Genomic DNA, 21,457 nt, shown 5'->3' with positions numbered 1-21,457 from the left:
TAAAAATATATCAAGTGAGTCAGATTTTTTAAAATTATTTTTCTACAATTTTTTGATAATTTCACACTCAATACGCTTTTGTATTTCGAATAATCATGCGTTTAAGAGTTTACAGATATATATATTTTTGCTTACCTTCTAATTCTCCATATAATTTTTGTTCGGAAAGGTGTGAAGAATTTAGCACCACCGCACTGGTCCTTGAGGAAAGTAGCTGAAAACGAAAGTACATATCCTGTGTTGCTACTTCTATCACCGGGAGCTGATCCCGGTTCAGAGCTGGCAGCATTAGCGAATAATCACGTTGCATCAGCCACAGGATTCGTCGAAGTATCACTTGGACAGGGTCAAGTTGCTCAGGCTGAACTCGCGCTGGAGAGTGCTTGTCGGTAATGCGCCTTTCTTAACTTTATGAAATATAAGTTTCCAGTTTCATAGATTTTATGAATTTATGTCATCACGATAAAAAAAAAAAGATATTTTGTCCTCGTAACATCGTACTTTCTGCATATCAAATGATACGATATTTTATATCGAGTATTTGAAAAAGTATCATCTGAAAATTATTCAAAAGAGAAATTTTGTTTTCTTAATTGTTATTTATTTAGCTATATCTGATATTTAAAGCGTAGCTTTTTACGAAGCGTTCAGAAGCAAAAATTTTGTAAGTTTAATTAGGTTCCTTGTTACGTGAAAGAGGTCAAGATTCATATTTAAAACGATAAATGTCGTTTGGAACGTGTTTCAAAGGGAAGTTTTATCCGCTTTCTGGTTATATTGAATAAAAAATTCGCTATTAATGTTCGATATTTAATAACGGACGTTACTTCAAATACTTTTCGAAATCAAAATGTTTGTCACGCGATAAAGCAGATGTATCCTTTTGCGGAAAACAGAATGGCTGATACAGTCTTAGATTATTTCAATGATTCATTTCATTAATAAACGATAAATCCATAATACGATGCTTCAGTGACTCGAGATTTTCAACTCTCGGGTTTAACTTCCGTTCACATATGTTAAACAATGTCTTTGGGTAGCCTCGTTATCTTCGCCAACCAACTGTAGGAAAGCTGCAATGTTTTGGCTTGAGGCCATAGTCTTCACGATGGCGTACTAAATCAGCTATGGACTTTGTTTACGTACCTCCATCACGTAATTCGATATTGTTTACGTGCGTAGCGTATACATTGCGATTAAATTATCAACCTTCGTGTTATTTACTGCTCCCCTCTCTGAATATAGCGTGCGAAATTTCCTATTCTTGCTTCCAAACAAACACCTTACCTTGTCCATCTTTGCACTGTATAATAAGCTTCAGCGATCATTTTTAAAAAGTGTCAACTTTTCAATGAAAAAGAAAGTCCTCCATCTTCAACTTTTTCTGCATACTTTCATGTCGGTTAGTAAATTTTAGGCGCGTAACCGAAAGTTAAGAAATCTCGCAACGAATGCGTACACCACATATTTTAACGATATAATTTCATCTAGTAATCAAACGCCATTATGGAAAAGTTCAATTAACGAAAGATTAAGGCGACCGATCTGTTGATGAAACAGGAACGGAGGCTGGATACTGCTCAGCAATTTGCATCTGGCTCTCAACTGGCTTCCCAGACTGGAGAGCCTTCTCAGATCACCCATGTGCACCAGCAACAAAAATCCCTCTGCAAGGATTTGGTTAACCACTGAACAATGCCTGGGATTCTACCCCAGTCTCGCGGCTCTCTGTTTAAAACTCGCTTACGAGCCACCGGAAGGTGTTAAGAGGAACGTAAAACGATCGCTGCAACAGCTTTGTCAAAAGCACAAGAACGTGAACGTTCCTGGCAGCCTGTTGCTGTCATGGCTGCACGCAACGCTTCAAGAACGACGAAAATTCGTGCCTCAAGGTTGGATCCGGTCGTACGAATGGAACGAATCGGATCTCGAAGCAGCATACGAATTAGTAGTGAAAGAAATAGAGTCGACGAAGAGTAAAGATAAGAATGGAAACTGGCAAACTGGTAGAGGATTGTTGGACGTAGCGATTTACGGTGGTCGCCTTCAGGACGATTACGACATGAGAGCGTTGTGCTCGATCGTTCGCGACGTTTGGACTTCTGAGGTGTTCGACGGTCGTAGAAAGCTGGCTGACGTTCTCAGGGTGGTTCATGGCTCGTTCGAGGAGGCAGCTAAGGCGTTGGAACATGTTCCGGATAATGATTTGCCTAAGGAATGCTTCGGATTGCCCGCAAACGCGCATAGAGCTTGGGAGAGGACTGCCGCCGAGGCTGCGCTGACGCATTTGAAAGGTTTAGTTTTTATCTTATGTGTCTATGGGAGAGTCGAGGATGCAAAACTGCTCGAAATGTATATTACGTGATAAAATATATAAATAAACCCGGAATTTACTCATTAAGTATATTATTTAGTAAGTAAGACAGTCGTTTGTAAAGTTTCTATGTTCTAAATTAAATTGCATTCGCGAAGATATGAATTTGCGCGAATATCCGCAGTCTAGTTATTAGGGCTGATGATAGTTTCTATGGGGAGTAGGAAATGATATTAAGTTATCCGAAAAGTTTCTTTCGTTTCATAAGGTGATAATAGATGAACAAGAATTTCTGTTTTATATTATTTTATTGAATTAGGTATGATCCATTTTGTTACATTTCTATTATTATGTTCGTGCATAATTTATAAGTTTGTTAATTGTCGGCAGGAATTTTAATCAAAGCATCCGTCAGTAACGACAAGAGCAGCAAGAAGACGGAAACAAAAATTCAGAGGGACTTGAAGGAACTACTCGACCGCCATATCTCGATCTTTGGATCGTCAAGGACTAGCGAACGCAATGAAAATAAGAATCCACTGGAAAATTTCTTTATCGATGAAATAAATCTAACTAAGAAGACGTTGAATGTTATTCGCGTTGACGTGGAAAACCTGCGCCTCGAGGATACTAAGGTTCAAACAAATTTCTTAAAATTTCAAATTAATATTACGAAACTAACTACGAATATCTGACAATCGTTAAGTAATTATATCTTTTATTATTTCGCTATTATTTTGATTTTTATCTTGCGTTTAGAAGGTTCAAAAGATTCATACAATTACGAACATTTGTTTGACTAATTTCTAGACTCCCATACACTGGATGGAAAACTGGAAATATGGTCCAAAGGAAGCTTTGCCTTTCGTTAAAGGGTTGTTGTGCAATTATCAAACTTTAAATTCCATTTTGACCATCTCCTCGTCTGCTGTCGATATATCGCGATTGACAAGACCACGAGCGTTTCTGACTGTTCTCAAACAGCACACCGCGCGAGAAACACGTCAACCTATGGAGAATCTTCGACTTTGCGTGAACTGGTTTGAAAATCGACGGAACGACGACTGGAAGATATCGTTAGTCATCGAAGGACTATTGATATCTGGTAATTTGATTCGTCTAATGATAATTAGATATTAATACCATCAACTAATAATACGAAGAATTTTCTAAAGTATCTTTCACTGCTTGAAAAAAATTTCAGAATTTCAAATTTCGAAACTTCCTAGATATTAACTCATATGAAATTACGTGTCGTATAATGTATAATTTTAATATAAGAATGGAAAAACTACAATTTTAATTGCAAATGTAACGCAAAGTACAAATTGATAGTAGAAAGCAAAAAATATCAAAAAGGGAATCGAAGTGACACGAAGTTTTCTTCTTTCGTATAATTGCCTTAACAAATGATTACGGAATATTTTATATTTAGGAGCTTTGATAGAAGATGGTAACCTGAAGGATCTGGATGCGAACGCGGCTTCCGTTGCAACTGCACCGAGTTGTCAAATTGCGTTCTTACCAGAAAATTACACCGGAGATAAGGCGAGAAACAAAACAGTGGGCGGCCGTTCAGAAAACAACGACGTGGAAGATATTCTTAATGTTCCAGTTTATGCGAATTCTCAAAGGGACGTATTAATTTGCTCGCTTCCGGTTGGATGTCCTAGAGAGGAACATGGTAACTGGTTACGACGAGGAGTTGCCTTTCATCTAAAATTGATCTAGTTCCTGTGGCTTAGTTCTGTTTAGATTACAAACAGTATAGTAGTACATTTATACATTATGCACAATGATCTGCATATTATAATTGCGTAATAACTAAATGTTATTTATTATTCTGTATTCCTTTTAACGATTGAACTTAATTAATATACACAACGAAATTATTACGATTATATACACAGTGATATTATTATCATTATTATTATTATTATTATTCCCATTTGAAACATTCCAGACGAGGATTGTAACGAAGAAAATAAAAAATACGAAATAACAGAAATAAATACGAACGATGCTTTTGAAAGTTCAATTACAAAATGCTGCAAGTTGATAAAAGTACTCGAGTTTTTTCTGCTTGCAATTTATGTTGTGGAATGTTTACGCATGTTCCGCATGTTTCGTATGTAGCGAGTACATTCAGTTAACCTTTTAAACTCGCGTACACTTGATTCAAAGCCCTCGAATTTACGATGTACAATGGTTTTATTCGTCAGAGTTTCCTCATTCTCAGAAAAATACAGCGTTCTTAACTACTACCCATGCGTAAGAAAATGAATTAAATTAAACTAACTTCTATTAATTTCTCCAAAGGTTTACTTATTATCGATTAACTAGGCAACAGGCTTGTCTTATGCAACTTAAAACTTTTGCCTCCTGATATAATAGGAAGACGATGAAAGCGAAGCGAAACTCTTCCCGTTAAATATATAAAAAACGAAAGTTTCCTAACAAGATGAGCACAAAGGAGCACAAACGAAGGTTAATTAGGGAGGGTTCTTGTTTCGGTGGATACAACTTGTTGCATTTAATTCGTACAGCAGAAAGGCCACAGATAACGAATTTAAACTTTGTTCCAAGGTATATATCACAAGTTGGAGAATATTTTGCTTCGAAATAATTGAACAATCGTTGCTGTTCGTTACGCAAAATCTTAAATAAATAACGACCTATGGAAATCTGTGTAAAGACTTAAATATATTTACCTGTATTGATTTCTATCCTGACAAAGGATATACTTTACAAAACGAAGAAAGATAAAGAAGTGTGAAGAAGCATCTTCGAGAAGTTAAATAGCATTCTCAGACTAATCTAAGAAATAATTAACTGGAAGAATAATGGCAAATAGGAGAGGGAACTGACAAAAACATAAAGAGCTATACAAATTCAAATCCGCTTAAAATCGCAGCTTTGGTAAAACAACATTGATCCAGGACATTTGCAAACTTTAAAACCGTTCTGTTGTAAATGATTACGTTCTCACCAAAATGTTAAAGCGCGAAGGAAATTGAACGAGATTTTACGACGACCGTATTGATAATTCGATGGTAGTTGAGAAAGTTCGCCTGTAAATTTTCCTTGAAGTCGGATAGGTCGAATCAAAGTTACGACGCGAACTTAATATTGAAAAGTAGTTTGGAAGCTCTCGTAGGAAACTCTCATAGGAAAGCCGTACGGACATGCAATCTCTCTGACCAGAGGATCCGTATCCATTTCAAGCAATTGACTCTTCCGAAACTTGGTCCTTATCTACTTTCAATTCGAAGTGAGATTAGGTAATCGCCAGAGCTGTTAACTAATGAACGGGAATTAATGAAATTAAATAATTGAATTTCTACGCTAAGGAATAAATATCCGGTATTTTAAATACTAAATGATTGAAGATAATAAAATATTCGATAAGCTTTATTCGACATGCATAGAGCGATACATAAGAGTATTTGTGTGAAATATCGGTTATGGAAAATTTGTACGAATATATTAGGTTGTCCGAAAGTTTCTTTCGTTTTATGAGGAAATAATAGACGCACAACGTTTTTTGTTTTATATTATTTTGTCGAATTACGTGCGATCCATTCTGTTCTGTCGAGATAAATACCGCGACATTTCACACAGACTTGGTTTCACGTTTGTACGAAGGTGCACTGTTGTAAAAAACGCGTTTGCGATAGAAAGACACTTTCCGGACAATCTAATACATGTATTACGTGCTACGTAAAATTTGTAATTTCAATTGTAGTTTCAAATGTAATGTAATTCAATTGTAATTAATTGTAATGGTTTGTAATTTCATTGACGCTGTAAGTAGATACAATTATCGTAATTGTACGGATAAAAGCAGAAATCAATCTGAAAATATACAGGGTGTTTCGGTACGGGTAATAAAACCGATCGTGTGTAGCAGATTAACCGGCAGTTAGTACGCCATAAGAAAACATTGTTTGCTTGAAAAAGTGAAATATGTTGCTCTGCGTCAGACAAATAGAACGTGTTAATTGTAACGCAAGTGGAATAAATATTATCACGGTATCGTAGTCAAAGTGTAACATAGTATAACATCGTCTTATAGGATTGGTTTAAGGTCGAGGAAAACAGAGAAAAACACAGATTCGAGAATCAGAAATCTTTTTATTACTTATAAAGTAATCACTTGATACATCCTTCTAATGAGAAGTTACTCGTACGAGTTACATAGACTCAGAAAATAGCGAGCAGCAATTAAAGAAGTCATTTCAAATTACACGATCTTTCCTGTAATCACGTTGGTTCGAAACGCTGTCTATTGCCAAACACTTTTACTTGACAAAGTTGTGATTCGATCCTCCAACTTCGTACAAACATACTTTACAAACTTGTTCATCATCACCCGTATAGGAGCTTATCGTCACAATTATAGAAATCAGAAGCTATCTGTAATAATACTTAATAAACGCAAGAAATCTAATTGCTATTATATGTACATTCCTGTTCATAGGACATTTATGTATATGGGAACGTCCACTTATTAATCGGTCAGAATTTTCTATTCGTACAGAACAATGGTGAAAAACGTATAGAAATTTTGTGAAAATATGCGTCAATCTCACTATAATGTGATGTAAATCGTAGAAGATCTCGAGACGAATAGAATAAAATAGTATATTTTCAGAAGTCTATCCACAAATACAGTGGCAAACCTAATAATACGAATGATAGAATTGATTAAAATAGAGAATCGAGGGACCTGATGAATATACACGAGAGAAGAACGTTCAATGTTGTTGTACATAATTAATGAGACTTTTACCTCGATATTGCATATGTAAATACTTTATACTCTGAGAATTGAAATATAATAATTTAGTCTTAATACGTTTCAATAACTTCTCAATTGTCCATAAATGTCCTAATGATTACAAAAATGCAGATGTATCTACCTCTAAATCAATTCAATTCTACCAAACTCACAGTTTTCATTAAACTTAAACAAACTTCTTTAATACTTAAAAAAAAAAAAAAAAAAAAATCCGAGAAAAAATCTTCAATTCATTCAGCGCAAACCAGTTAATATATTCACTGCTATTAACGACGTGTGATCACCGCACATACAATTTTACCCTTTTTCTTTCCCATCAAAAATTTCTTAATTTTATATTAATAATATTTGTTCTATGACGATATCCATTGCTTGTTTCGAAGTTATTTCATCAAAATACATAAAAGCAGATGTGTAATATTCGTGGTCGCGATATCACTTAAGATTAAGCCATAACTGGTGTAGCGATCATTTTAACACGTGGACAGAAATGATCAGAAATTTACAAAACGTGTTACTATGAATTGTATGGATATTGTATGCACTTCCGTCCATAAGTTACGCGACTTTTCTTTGTCCTACACATACACGTTGATAAAATAAGTTTGTAATAAAATCTTCAAAATGTAACACGTACAATTCAATTTTTTAATTGCGAAAAGTACACGCAAAGATGACAATTTAATATCGATTTAACTTTGTAACTCCAACGTTCGTCTGTACCTGTTTTAAGCGTCCTGTGGCTTATGCGACGATAGCGTAGACCGATAATTATTAAGTTATACGTTGGTTAACGATACGACGTTAAAAATAACGATTCCTAAGGTTTCACAGAGCCCATCTTACCAATTACGGGACGAAGTACCACAACGTACGCGTCAATAGCAGCGAGACTGTTAATAAATCGTCACTCAACGATCGACCAGCATCATGATCAGCCATAGACGATTAGATAAATTAAAATAAACCTTCTGCGATTCTTCCGCGTAGATTTCCAGCGGAAAGAATTTTCACAACTTCGGCAAGCAGCCACGTTTGACGTGGACAGAATATAGGAATAGAACAGACCACCCAACAACTTTCGTGACAATGAAATACGAACGGACTAAGCTCGGCTCGTTACCGAGGGGAAAATCGTAGTATTTAGGTCGACGTTCACAATGCACGGCGAGCTACAACAGTGCCCCTTTTGTTTTCCCGTTCTGCCGCAGTCAAAACAGACCAGCTGCAGTCTAAATTAGTGGCGCACGGTTAACCCTACCGGCTAAAATCGTCGCGCGAATCGATTAAACATTCCCCTGGCTCCGTTTCGATTCGCTTCAGAATCGGTTCACGCTTCCTAATCTATATTTTCTTTTTCTCTCCTTTCCGCCTGTGTTTTTGCTTTTTCTTCTTTTCGTATTTCGACAGATTAGACGGAGAAACAGACGGAAATGCGGTTTCGTTCGCTGCGTTACGCAATTGATTTTTGCGAAGGAACGCGCCTGTTAAATGTTTTCACAGAAAGCGTGATAAATTGCAAAGGCTGTTCGTAACGTCATTACTCCGTGGTAATGTCGCTTCACTCGATTGGATTTATTAATATTAATTAATACGCGAACCGCGGATGTTTACGCAAATTTGCATTCTTGCAAATACGTCTAAAGAAATGCATATTTTTGCATATCTTTTACTATCAATTTGAATATTTTGTATATGGTGGATTATTTGGTACATTCTGTAAATTTTTGGAATTTTTAAATGCATAAACATCCAAATGTAACTGGTTATTGGTATTTATCGTATCTTTATTAGCATACCTATTATCGTAAAAAATATAGGCGTAAAATTTTCTTATATTCGTTGCGAGAGAAACTAGAGAACGTGAATTCATTTAGCGAAATTCGACAAGATTGATACAACGTCCACTGCTAAAAGGATTCCACGCACATATAATTTTCTGAGAGAGAGATTAGGGCTTTATGTATCAAACCTGTTAAAGAGCCAAGGGGTAGTTTTCTTTTGTCATTGTCGACGAATTTCACACTTTAACCCTTTCGTTAGAATGCAATTAACGATTAATACGATAGTTCGTTATTATATAACGATATTATAACAGCGGAACTATATCTTACACACGTTATAAATTATTAACAATGTAAATTTTGTCTTTTATTCGAGTCATTCGAGATTGACACGTTGACTGCCATCAACGTGAATCGATTAAAGTATTTAAATTAAATAGATGTCCTTAATATCATACGTACTAATATATACAGTCTTTTAAATGCAACTGTAGTCTGTTTAAACAAACTTGTTTTATAACGAAATAGTAAGACAATCGGGCAGCAGTCAACGTATTACATAACGCATAACGAATTCTAAAGAAATACACGTCAGAATAATCTATCATGGAAGATATTAAAACACACTATATGATATACATTATCGGACAAAAATTTGAAATTAGTTGGCTAGATCATTTTCTAATTTTGTTATTTATTCGAAATTAATGTAAAAATAAAGCAGATACGAATAACAATTTCCTTCGTTTCGACAGATTTATTATGAAAAAATATTCTAAGCTAATATTGTTAAAAGTTCTTAGACTCTACGAAACGCATAATAATCTCAAACCTTTGACTCGTAGTGTATATCAAAGTAATGTAACAAAATACAAAAATAGCACAATTCTAGACGAAAATCTCGCTTGAAATGTTCACCGCTGCTAAAATGCAATCACCTATTCCTCGAATTAGATTTTTCTCTCATAGGAAATGTCTTCATTTCAAGCAATAATCTTTCGTTACGCTGGCCACCGCTCTGTTTGCCTGCCTAAATAAATCATTCTGTCAGTGGTTGCGTCAGCAGGATTACTCAAATATTTGAGTCAGCGCAACATGAGCGTCAATAACAGTGAATGTATTAACCAGAAATATCAAACTATGCTGTGTTCAGTCACGGTCGTTAACTAAATACAATTGGTATTATTATCCGGTGACTATAATAATCCGAAATTTTAACGGATGACTATAATCATCGTTAACGATCAACCGTATTACGTCAAACATTATTTACAGCTGTATCAAATAATTATAGTACAGCTAAAATATGAAATTTCCTTTATTAATTGTAGTTAACGACTAATACGACATTTTGACGAGTAACTATAGTCACCTTTGTTAGAAAGCGCTCGATGTTGGATGATTATAATCACCCGCAGCAACGAAAGGGTTAGCGAAGCGTTAAATACAAAGTTTCACGCGACTATAGCCCGATGTGGGCGAGTGAATTTTATCTTCAGCTAAATGTCGCAATGCTCGCGAATGCATCAGCGACACGCGAGAATTCGCAACAGGCGAAAATTGACCGTCGCGTCGTGAGATTATAACGTTGCGCCTTTTTCTATTTCTGAAACGCAAGTTTCGCTCACGCGAAAAGAAAAATACGCGCGCAAAAAGAAATATCCACGCGACAAAACCCACTTGTATGCATCGATCCTGACGCCACCAATAGTCGACGAGACATTGCGAGCGTGGACCGGAAATACATCGAAGCCTGTTTAACTGCCGCATGTCAAGGTGCATCGACATCCTATGCATCGTATCTCCATTAATATTGCTTTCAATAAAATTACAGACCGTGGGCAGATTTTAGTAAGAATTTAACTATCTTCTCATTCGTATCGACATGGATACTTTATGATCGTCGGATTAATTCAGAGTGAATTAATAGGATTTTATGGAGATAACGTTAAACGCGATCCTGAACAATTTTGCATTACGCGTAACGTAACGTACATTAACGCTATTAACATTAATTAATATTAGAACTACCGACTTGTAATGTGCCATGGTAAATAATTATATTAGACGCGTTTATTGAAAATAAATAAATATATATGATTATACTTTTATCTTGATAAAAGCTAACACTGTATATAATTTCGATAAAAACATTTGCATAGTTTCAACAGACAATAAGTTTCCGAAACATCTTATTTTGACAGATTTCGTAATTCTCCTGTCGATAATACGACGAATAATAAGGCAATAAGAATATAAATATAAATAATAATGCTATAATAAGGACGTAAATAATTCTAAAATAATAGCATAATGATAATAAAGGAAACACTATTACGGAAATAAATTACGTCATATTTTATCTTAATAATCTATTACAACCTTTGTGTGTGAACAAATACGTAATAAATAAGTAATTCGTCAAAATTCAAATATCTACACGTACACCACCGTTCGAAAGTCTTGGGACAGAAATTTGATCCAAATTTCGTAAGAATTAAATAACTATCAAGAAATATGGAACAATATCGTTCAATTTAATATTTAAATACGTTAAAATTTTTATGCATTTATGAGAATCGTATGACTGCACAAATACCTTACACCGAATACACGTAACGTTCGAAAATATGTAAAATATTCATAATATAGTAGTACCTCCGTGAAATATGAATTTACATAAAGATCCGCAATCTATTGGTATATTATTTAAAAGACGCGTGAAACCATAAGTTCACATTCTACGTGAGATACTAAGTTTTTGTTAAAAACAGATATTCCAAGAGTTTCGTGCAGATTTGTGCCACATATCGTAACACAGCTGTTCGAATTGAAAACTTTTCCAATTTCATTCGCTGTTCACTGTGGTAGAATGAGACAGTAGGAAGTCACTTAAGAGAAAAACCCAAAAATAACAACTAACAATTTTTAAAATATAAATATGTAAATTCGATAGAATTTAAGGTTTTCACGAATCGATCGCTTCATTTCCAAAATATTACACCATTACGTATTATATATATACATATATATGTATATATATTTATTTCCTCTACACAACTTCACGACAACACGATTTCTTCGGTTCCTCACCTGCGACAGTTGAGCAGGCACTGTTGTATTAAGTCGAGCGCGCGAAATTAGTTAAGTATTCACATGAATCGCGGCTCAGCGTGGTTTCGTCGTCGTCGTCGTCGTACTAAGCGTAGAGGACAGAAGTGGAAACGCGCACACGGGACAAACGAGAAGATGTTTCAGCGACGCGAACTCGGCCCGAAACGCCCTGATTGTCGCTGATTTATTGCTCTAAGAACTTAAGGTGAAACTCACGGGCCAAGGCCGCGTCCCTGAGAAAGGCAATACTGTGTTTCTTTTTCCTCTTTGGGAAATTCCGCGCCATTTTTACACGCTCATACTCTCGCACACACTCTCCGATTATCATCTCACATTCTCTATTTTTCTTTTTTTTGTTCCTTTTTCTCCTTTTATTCTTCACGTTTATTCACCTTTTTGCCACTCTCGTTCCTTTGGTTGCTCTACTCGTGATACGTTCGCGATTCGTTCATTACGCGGAATTATTCGTTTCGGTTGATGCATACGGAACGTCACTTTCTCTAATTAGATTTTGAGGACACGTAGTTTGTTCGAAACGTCATATATTCGATGAAATTAATTCTCGTACGATACAATGCACCTTCACGATTAACTTCATTGTTCGGAATTTATAAGAATTGCCAGTTCTAACATTCAGAGTTTGTTGAATTGTTGTTACAATTTCCTTTAAGATAATTTGTATGTTAAAAGATTGAAATATACGTACAGAATGTCTTTTTGACCATCTACAAATGCCAAGTTTCGTTTATGTTCACTTTTAGAACATCTTCTCGAAAACTCATGCAAGAAAATCGCACGAAATATAATTTGGATATTTGTATTCGAAATATTTCTAATGCGATTCATAGGACATGTCTTCTTCCTTTGACGCTCAAATCGAATAATTGACGATAGGAGAAAATTTCATGACTGGTCCATTGCCTATCAAATTGAAACTGCGGAGAAACGACATTTCATATGCATTAACTAGTAATGGCTTCTTCACTGTCCTTCTTCACGGTTCTGATGATCGATCTCGCGTGAAAGCTTTGCCTGTCGCGATCTCAATCTAATCGCGGCCGTGGTAATTGGCGCGATTACGAGAACCATTATTCCCCTAACGAATAATAATACTAAAACCGAGTGATAGGCACACGGTTTTATGATCGACGACGAAAAGGAAATTACTTTGCGAGAGGAAATCAGTGAAAATATTTGTATATACCGATAAGTCGATTTGATCCGAAGGAAACTTTCAAACTTTCGGGAACGTCCCTCGTTTCTCATTATCTTCTTGATTCCGGTTCTCCCTTAAACTCGATACACAGTCGCGAACCTCGAACGGCATTGACTTTTTCATCTCTTCGTTAAGTAGTCGTTTAAGATCGTTCCACGAGCAATGCGAGTATCTTCATCGTTTAACAAAGTTACATATAAAGTAATTATTTCAGTTATCGATACTTGCTCCTTTATTTCTAGATAGTTTTTTATTTGTCCGTAGACTGTTCTTTCGATATTCTTAACATTCTCTGATGTCCTTCTTTCAGACTTCTCTTTTAATACGCGATTTTTTTTTTTAAACACTCGTATTACTCGTTACTTGACTTGATAGTTCGTATGTGTATTACAAATACGCGATCTGTTATAAAAAATAAGGAGATTATATTTACAAAGGCTTTATTTTGAAAAATCAAAGTAACAGGTTCCCTTGAGAAGCGATACATCGACAGAGACATGTCCTTTCTTTCTTTTTGCAGCAATATCGGAGGTATTTGTCCTTTAGAAGATTCGCTTGCACAATCAGTCTGATGGAATTTTCAATGTCTGAAATCTGGAACGAATTTAATATAATTTTTCATTTTAAGTAATAAATTTAAATGTAAGCAGCAGGGAAGTTAAATTCTCATTATCATAATTCGTTCGCAGACCAAAATACGCTGAAAGACAATGCAATATGGAAGAATTGAGGATATTATTACTCGATAATTACATCGTATGAAAGAATTTAAATTTGGAATATTTTAATTCAAATATATCTGAATTTACATATGGCGTTTATTTACTTATTTCTTGCTGCAATTATGCAATCCAAATAAAAGAATAACGTTCGAATAAGAGCAATTCTGCTAGAAACCAGAAAATGAAATTATTTTACATTCGTCCTTCTGGAAGGATGATGAAACCACTTTTGATCTTTTGCCAACGTTACCCTCCTCCTCCTTCAACCTCCTTATTTCTATAACAGATCATGTACGATAATATAAATCTCGTGAAATTCGATATTAGTATTAACGTTTCTTCGTATTTTTATACACATTGTAGAAATATACTCGAGAAATTATACTCGATGATGAAGTTTAATCGTCACGTTACAGTGTTTCTCGAGATTCTTGTCAGCGACTGTGAGCAAGATCAATATGTTTCATGCTATGAGAAAATTCATAGTACGGAGCTTGAAAATAAAGCTGAAATTCCAAATTAAAATATCCAGTCGTAATACCTATAATATAGTTAGATTCGATTTCTTGATCTTTTATGCACATCTTACTGAAGAAATAAGTGGAAGAATATTTTTACTTGCTCGATATAAGCTTTATTTTTGCCTACTGGATGTAAGTTTTATTTTTGGTTTCCATCGGAGGTCGCACAATGTATTCATTAGTATTCTAACTAAATTTAGAATATCAATAAACTCTTTGGAAGCAAAAGTATGATATATACTTGGAATTGTTTATCATATAATGCAAACTACGTCATAACATAATTTTATAATCACGCAACGATGATCGAAGTAGGAAAATTTAACAACGAATAAATGAAAAAAAAGGAGGAGTCTATGTCGTATTTGACGCATACAATTTTTATTCAAATTTTAATACTCTTTTAATAACCGCAAAGATAAGCGATCTTCAAAACCTTGTATGACTATCGTAGACGAAAAGAATAATTCTTATAACGTGCTTTTACTTCTTCAAATTATGCGATCTTCGTGCCATACACATTTTTGTACAACGAATATGGTACAATAAATTCGAGTCGCCGCATCAGGTAAATCACCCCGAATATCTTCAGGAGTCGTTAATAAAAAATTTACCGTCGATCGCCATAGACGCGCTATTATTCTCAAACCTCTCGCTTGAAAATGCATCGAATAACAACATTAATATTTACTGACATTTCCATGCTTCTCGAATATTATGATGCCCGCTTTGGCATTAAAATTTCAAAGCTAAATGTTGTTCGACTAACAGCATGCTTCGATCTATGTGAACGCTTTCGCTTTCACTTGTTCCGGAATGTTGAATTTCTAAGAAACACCGTGACGCAATGAATTTTCACGATAGAACGGTTCTCTGTTGACCATCGCTTTAGAAAAGAAGAAAATGACAAATACAAAAGGGAAAAGAAAGGGAGAACAGGAGTCGCGCTTTATTGGACGTCGACGAAGGTTAAAGCGTAAGATTAACACGAGAAAGTTCAAAGGGAATCTCGAATCGCTCTGTTACGTTCGAAGAGAAATGGTCCAAAAATTTGGGAAGCAATGGAAAACCATTTAAAACGTCGCCTTAATTACAATGAAGTTGGCAGGGGATTAGAAAATTTGAATTCGTCTGTGAAAACTTTAATACGTGTTTGTTTCGTGATCATCGATTAATCGTGATAATCTCAGTAAAAATACATTTATATACGCACGTATCAATAAATCGACTACTGACGTTACGTTACGTTACGTTACGAGAATAAAATGTCACGGACAATTTTTTAAAAAAGTCGAACATTTCCACAGATATAATCGATCGTTTTCTTTTTTTTCTTTTTCCTTTTTCTTCTATTCAATATGTTAAATTGCGACTATTTGAGATTTCAATATACATACGCGTGCGAGACTTTCCGATATATCGAAAAGATATTGGATAACGCGTAAAACAGATTCTTCTCCCTTTCATCGAAGCGGTTATATCTTCCAGAAGAACTAAATTTTTATCGAGACGATTGTTATCACGATATCGGGATTATCGATCGATTGATGCAACGAACAAGTGGCATGAAATTTAAATATCTTCTATTCCAAGTATTTACACGTACGTGTCTATTTTCATATCCGTTAAGATTTAAGAATAATATTGTATTATTCTACGATTAAAATTATTCCTATTTTATCTCTATTTTCTATAGTGATCTCGAATAAACATTATTCCCCAGGTATTTGAAAAAAAACCTTTAACCGCACAATGTTCCAACAATGATCCCTTAAAATAAACTCGCAACTTCCGTCAGCTAATAATGAAATTCAACTTTAACATTAATAACGCTGTTCATTCATCCTTTGTTAACTGCTTCGCTCCATTGATCGATCACATCATCATCGAGCATTTATTTATCGTAACCTTCGTTATTTCTTCGTTATAGCTTCTTCTGTACAGATCTTAGAATCTAGGAAAATATTCTTTGAAACATCTACACGAACGTGACGTACGATTCAAAAAGTGCAAAATTCGGATATTATAACCGGTGCCTAAACTCGATCGGTAAAGAAGTTATGCAAACGCGCATCGAAATCTCCGAGTAATTGAAACGATTCGAATGCATCACGATCCATCCCATTAGGCGATAGATGAAATAAGAAGAAAAAGAAAAAAAAGAAAGAAAGAACAAATCTTTTCTTATAACTTTCGTATTTAATAACACGACGATTTAACACGATTCGTAAGTATTTAAATCTTATCGTTCGATTTAACGATTTACACGTTTCGACGCGCGATATCACACATCACCGAAGGATCGTCGCGAGGCGAGAAACGATAGAACGATCGCAAGAACAATCTTACTTGTGGATCGATTCCTAAAAAGAAACGTTCGCTCATCGAATCGAAATTTTACACAGGTGGCTATAATCACGATGTACGTTAACGTAGATGACGACGTAACGGTTCGACGAAACTCGAAGGAAACGATGGCTATTCTACGATAACTTGAACCGAGGACAACGGAACATAAACGCCGGAATGGAAACGAAAAACAGAACGAGGGTAGGATCTTTTACTCTGAACGCAAGTTTAATTGAAATTTTTAATGAAATTCAAATAACGTTGGAGTTAACGAATGTTTCATTGAGAACTTGGAAAATTTCAATATCATTTAAATTAAAACATTTCCGTTCGTTCGGCTTAATTTAAATAAGCGAGACGAAGCTTCTCTCAATCGAATAAAACGTTCAACCAATGTTTAAAGCTATATTTCAGCGTACAATTCTGGCTTCTTCTTTCTTCGTGCTTCTCTAAATCGTTGCGACGTTCATCGAACGTAAGACCTGAGGTTTGTTCTCGTTAAATAATAGGGGCGTTAAATACAATGGAAAATCGATCGTCCGTTCGATGAACGATGCACATTTAACCGGGATAGAGTTACAAAGGCATCGTGATTACGCTACATATAAAAAATAATCAGAACAACGTATCTTACGTTCGAAGGCATTTCTAGAATCGATTCACCATCGCTATATTGGATATACCAGCATTCTCTACCGATATACTTACAATTAATTTATTTGATATGCGGCCGTATACGCACGTACGATTCCTCGCCGCGGAACTTCTCTAATCTCGTTCTTTAACTCGATCACTTAAAAATATCAGTTTAATTACAGAGGATAAGAGACAAACGAGGAGCGGACACGCGCGAATACGATTTCTCTCGATCTATTTCACCCGACCTACTGTACATCCTACGTACTCGTATTTTTCACGCTTCTTAACGCGACTACAGTCGAAGCTGGATACGAATCGAAAGAATTCAGACGAATCGATGCGTGGACAATTTATATAAATCGTTGCACATCGATCTAACGTTGATCGTTAATTTGTTAATATCGAGTTCCTCTCGCGAATCACTACAACGCTGCTAGATCATGAAATCGTTGAAACGTTCGAAGATCGTTTCTCATAGGAATTTCTTGGATTATTCGTCTAACGATAAAAATATATGCCGGTCGATAGAACTGGAAGATGAAAGATGGCTCTCCCTGATGAGAGCGCGAGAAACAGATACACACGAAACACGCATGAAACAAGAAATTATTATCATATACAATACGTTTCGAAGTAGTTATTTAAATACTTAATGCTATCGCGAATCGAGTAGAGAGAGACAAAGAAAGAGAGAGAGAGAGAGAGAAAAAGAGAGTATTTGATATTAAACATTCGTGAACGCGTTCGCGGGTGTCCAACACGGATAACTTACCTCGTAGACGTCTAAAAGTATATTATCGTAACTCCATCGTGTTGAAGAAAACGATCTCACGTGTCCGTAGGAACGAACGATGCTCGAACGAGTACCATATGTATACGTTATACGATATAATTCGACAATAAAATTAGAGTAGTCTAGTAATAGTATAATATAATAAGCGACGATAGACCGTCTTTTTAAGAGCTAATTGGTGTTCGTACGTTGATCCCTTTTTTCATTTTGGTACCGAGTTATGATAATTCTTCTCCTCGATCGCTTATCCCATTCGTTTATCATTATTCGCCCTATCATTTTTATCCGACCTCTGCTTGTTCTCGTTTCTCAATCGATTTTAATATCGCTCAAATGGTTGAACGTCGCTGCTTGGCTACGTTTCTCGAAGACTTCGTTACTTCCGATCACTTTTATGGATAGGCGCGATACAATGGATCTCTTGCGAATAATGGAATCCTTAAATCGCGTTCTCATGCTCCAAGCACGTGAATTCAATAAAAATTCGCAGGGAAAGCTGCTTTTAATGCGCCTGGAGAGAATTAAAAGTTATTGTGTAATTACATCGAAATACACCCTGAAGCTGCGTATTAAAGAGCTTGCAGAGGATTGAAATATTCAATTAGTTGTTTCTAATTGAACAACATACATGTTATTATGAACCAACATACATGTATGTTAAAAGGATAAAAGAATACTCGTGTTGGCATGGAAGGGATGTTAGAAAATTATTCTGCGATCGATGCTTACGATTGTATTATTTTATCCCAAGACAACTTTTCTGTTCATAAATTTTGATGGAGGTACCTCCGTTATGGATTCCATATGAAACTGCGACTTAAGACTTTGTTGGTTCATCGACTGACTGGCGCAATTTCGTTTCAATCGGTGTTTTTCATCACGAAACTCCTGATTGTATCTCGATATCATATATAACGCTAGAAGATATGTCGATTAAATTTCTGGTGATCACGCAAATACGTTAAATCGATTATATCACGCTAATCCCACGTATGAAGCTTTTCAAAGTAGATTGTATTATCCAACTTCCCAAATATTTTTCATAGATTTTTCTATTAAATCCATGCATACTTCCCTTATCTCAGTAGTTCCTTTTTTTTTTTTTGAAATTGTGTGTGTAATCGTGTGTATGCATGTGTTCACGCGCGCGCGTGTGTGTGTGTGTGTGTGTCCAAGCAGTGCCAAGAAGTTTGACAAATGTTCACATGACAAGAAAAAACAGCATCGTGAAGAAACCTCTGTATCTTAAGAACAATAAATATTATATCAGTATTTTAACATACGTAGAAAATATATGTATGTATATATATATATATATATACATTAACGCGGGATTTATTTCTTTAAATAGAAAAAGATATGTATACCCGATGCGACGAGGTATCCTAGAACAAGCGAAGAGAACAATTTAACAAGATAGTTTAAGTAAACGTTTGTATACCAGCAGAGTCGGATAGAACTTCTTTCCTTCTTGACGAAATTCAACAAATAACCGTCACGATAAATATTTCGCTTGTCGATCACGATTATCAAAAACGTTTCTTCGAATGTAGACTCGTACAGCTCGAATGATCGATCGAGTAATAACAGAAAGAAAAATTTATGGGAGCAATTCTGAAAAATTTCAACGGACAACAAAGAGAATTCTACGGTGGATCAACGATCCTAACGATCACGATGATGGAACGAATAATTCTAATTTCAATTGGAACGAAAAATTCTGTCCAACTCTGTGAACGCTAATCCCTAGAAACTACGCGTCCTCCGCGTTTGAAAGAAGGCGACAGCGTTCGCTACTAAAACGCGGAGGCGAAAAATTGTAAAAATCGCGTCTACGTAGAACGACAGAGCTAAATTGATAAAGATAGTTTATTTATACTTCGTCAACTCGTAATACCTAGAAAATGGAACGTAGAAAAATATAAAATAAAAAATCATACAAACGAATACGGTGAAGATTAGTCTTTATAATACATCAGCTACTCGATTTAATGTTTCCAATTATCATATTCCTTTGATCCTAGCCTCTCATTAATTCGGTTTCTTTCTCGGGTCGTACCCCGTCAAGTTCCACACCCTTAAAACTCGCCGATACGTTACACGCAACAGCGACGTCGCGAATGAGCAAAAAGTTTCCTAATTACACTTGAATCTTCTACACACGCGTGTATTATTCCTCGACATTCGTGCGACTATCTTCGAAAAAATTTACGGACAATCTGTTCGCGCGTTTTCGTCGTTGATAAGTCGAGAAGAAATATGCGTACGCAAATTATTATACGCTTCCTCTCTTAGCTATACGAGAGTACGATTTTAAAAATATATACGTGTATGCATGTAGAGGCTCGTAATCGATCGAAAAAGTTTCCTAATCTTTATACAACACATGTACGCACGTACATATGTAACACGTATGTATCTATGTATTGTTCACCTATGCAGAATGTAATTAATTTACACGTTCGTAGAAAGGGATCTCGAGGCTCCGACGAGAAAGGTTGGAGAGCACCTTGGTAAATTACGCGTCGACATCGCTAATCTGTCGATGGAATAAATATCGATTTATCACATGCGACTTACGCAAACAAAAAGAGAGAGAGAGATAGATAGAGAGAGAGAAAGAGAGAGAAAGAGAGAGAGAGAGAGGGAAAACGAACGTGTATCGTTGATGACCGATGTCGATGACGATCGTCGCCTGGATCTCCCTCTGGTTGTTCCATCGAAGATAGAATTTTACTCAGGATCAGCTCAGGCTCTACCAATTACGGCCGGAGGTCAGAGCGCGTTCTCCATTTCTTCTGTTGTCAGCTGGAACTGCTCTTGACCTATATAGCAGCGAACAAAGCCGATTTAACGATCCGCTGGGAGCATTACGTAGGCAAAAAGGATTTCAGTATGATAGGATGTTTGATCGAATAGCTTCTCAAAGACTTTCTTTCCGATGAAGGACAGTCGATGGAATAGTTCTTTAGAAAACTTTGCATAATCTTATCGTCGGCCTTTCATATTACGGCTTTGTACAAATTGTGAGAGATAAAGCAGATAAACAATTTATTCCGAGTTCATGCAAATGTACGACTATCAAGAGAACAGATGTCACAAACAATATTTTTTTTTATTCTCGCGGGACCGTTTCTAGGAAAATTTCTAAGGTCATTGGAGAATATATTTAATACTTGTCGATAGTAAATTGTATCAGAGTGC

The 21,457-nt window shown here is 35.7% G+C and overlaps 2 protein-coding genes across 10 annotated transcripts in view; one reads left to right on the top strand and one right to left on the bottom strand.

Moving 5' to 3' along the window:
- Positions 1 to 6,764, top strand: part of LOC122568242 (cytoplasmic dynein 2 heavy chain 1) — a 34,343-nt gene extending 27,579 nt beyond the window's left edge. Inside the window, exons 41-46 of one of the 2 annotated variants that reach the window (XR_006317017.1) lie at positions 170 to 389; positions 1,561 to 2,294; positions 2,705 to 2,949; positions 3,125 to 3,419; positions 3,750 to 4,585; positions 4,709 to 6,764. Coding sequence is in view for 1 of the 2 variants with exons in the window: in XM_043727774.1 (XP_043583709.1) it covers positions 170 to 389; positions 1,561 to 2,294; positions 2,705 to 2,949; positions 3,125 to 3,419; positions 3,750 to 4,045 (1,790 nt within the window). In the remaining variant the exon portion in view is untranslated. Of the gene's footprint in view, positions 1 to 169; positions 390 to 1,560; positions 2,295 to 2,704; positions 2,950 to 3,124; positions 3,420 to 3,749 lie in introns of both variants that reach the window. The other variant, XM_043727774.1, reaches the window with a different exon arrangement.
- The window catches only part of LOC122568244 (eye-specific diacylglycerol kinase), a 74,760-nt gene continuing 59,731 nt past the window's right edge, over positions 6,429 to 21,457 (bottom strand). Inside the window, exons 11-13 of one of the 8 annotated variants that reach the window (XR_006317023.1) lie at positions 20,911 to 21,078; positions 14,148 to 14,228; positions 6,429 to 13,823 (exon numbers count right to left, since the gene is read on the bottom strand). Coding sequence is in view for 1 of the 8 variants with exons in the window: in XM_043727775.1 (XP_043583710.1) it covers positions 21,029 to 21,078 (50 nt within the window). In the remaining 7 variants the exon portion in view is untranslated. Of the gene's footprint in view, positions 21,079 to 21,457 lie in introns of all 8 variants that reach the window. The other 7 variants (XR_006317020.1, XR_006317021.1, XR_006317019.1 and 4 more) reach the window with 7 other exon arrangements.

Source organism: Bombus pyrosoma, linkage group LG6 (assembly GCF_014825855.1).
Source record: "Bombus pyrosoma isolate SC7728 linkage group LG6, ASM1482585v1, whole genome shotgun sequence".
NCBI lineage: Eukaryota > Metazoa > Arthropoda > Insecta > Hymenoptera > Apidae > Bombus > Bombus pyrosoma.
The sequence above is the reverse complement of the archived record's forward strand: the minus strand, read 5'-3'. Positions and strand labels throughout refer to the sequence as shown.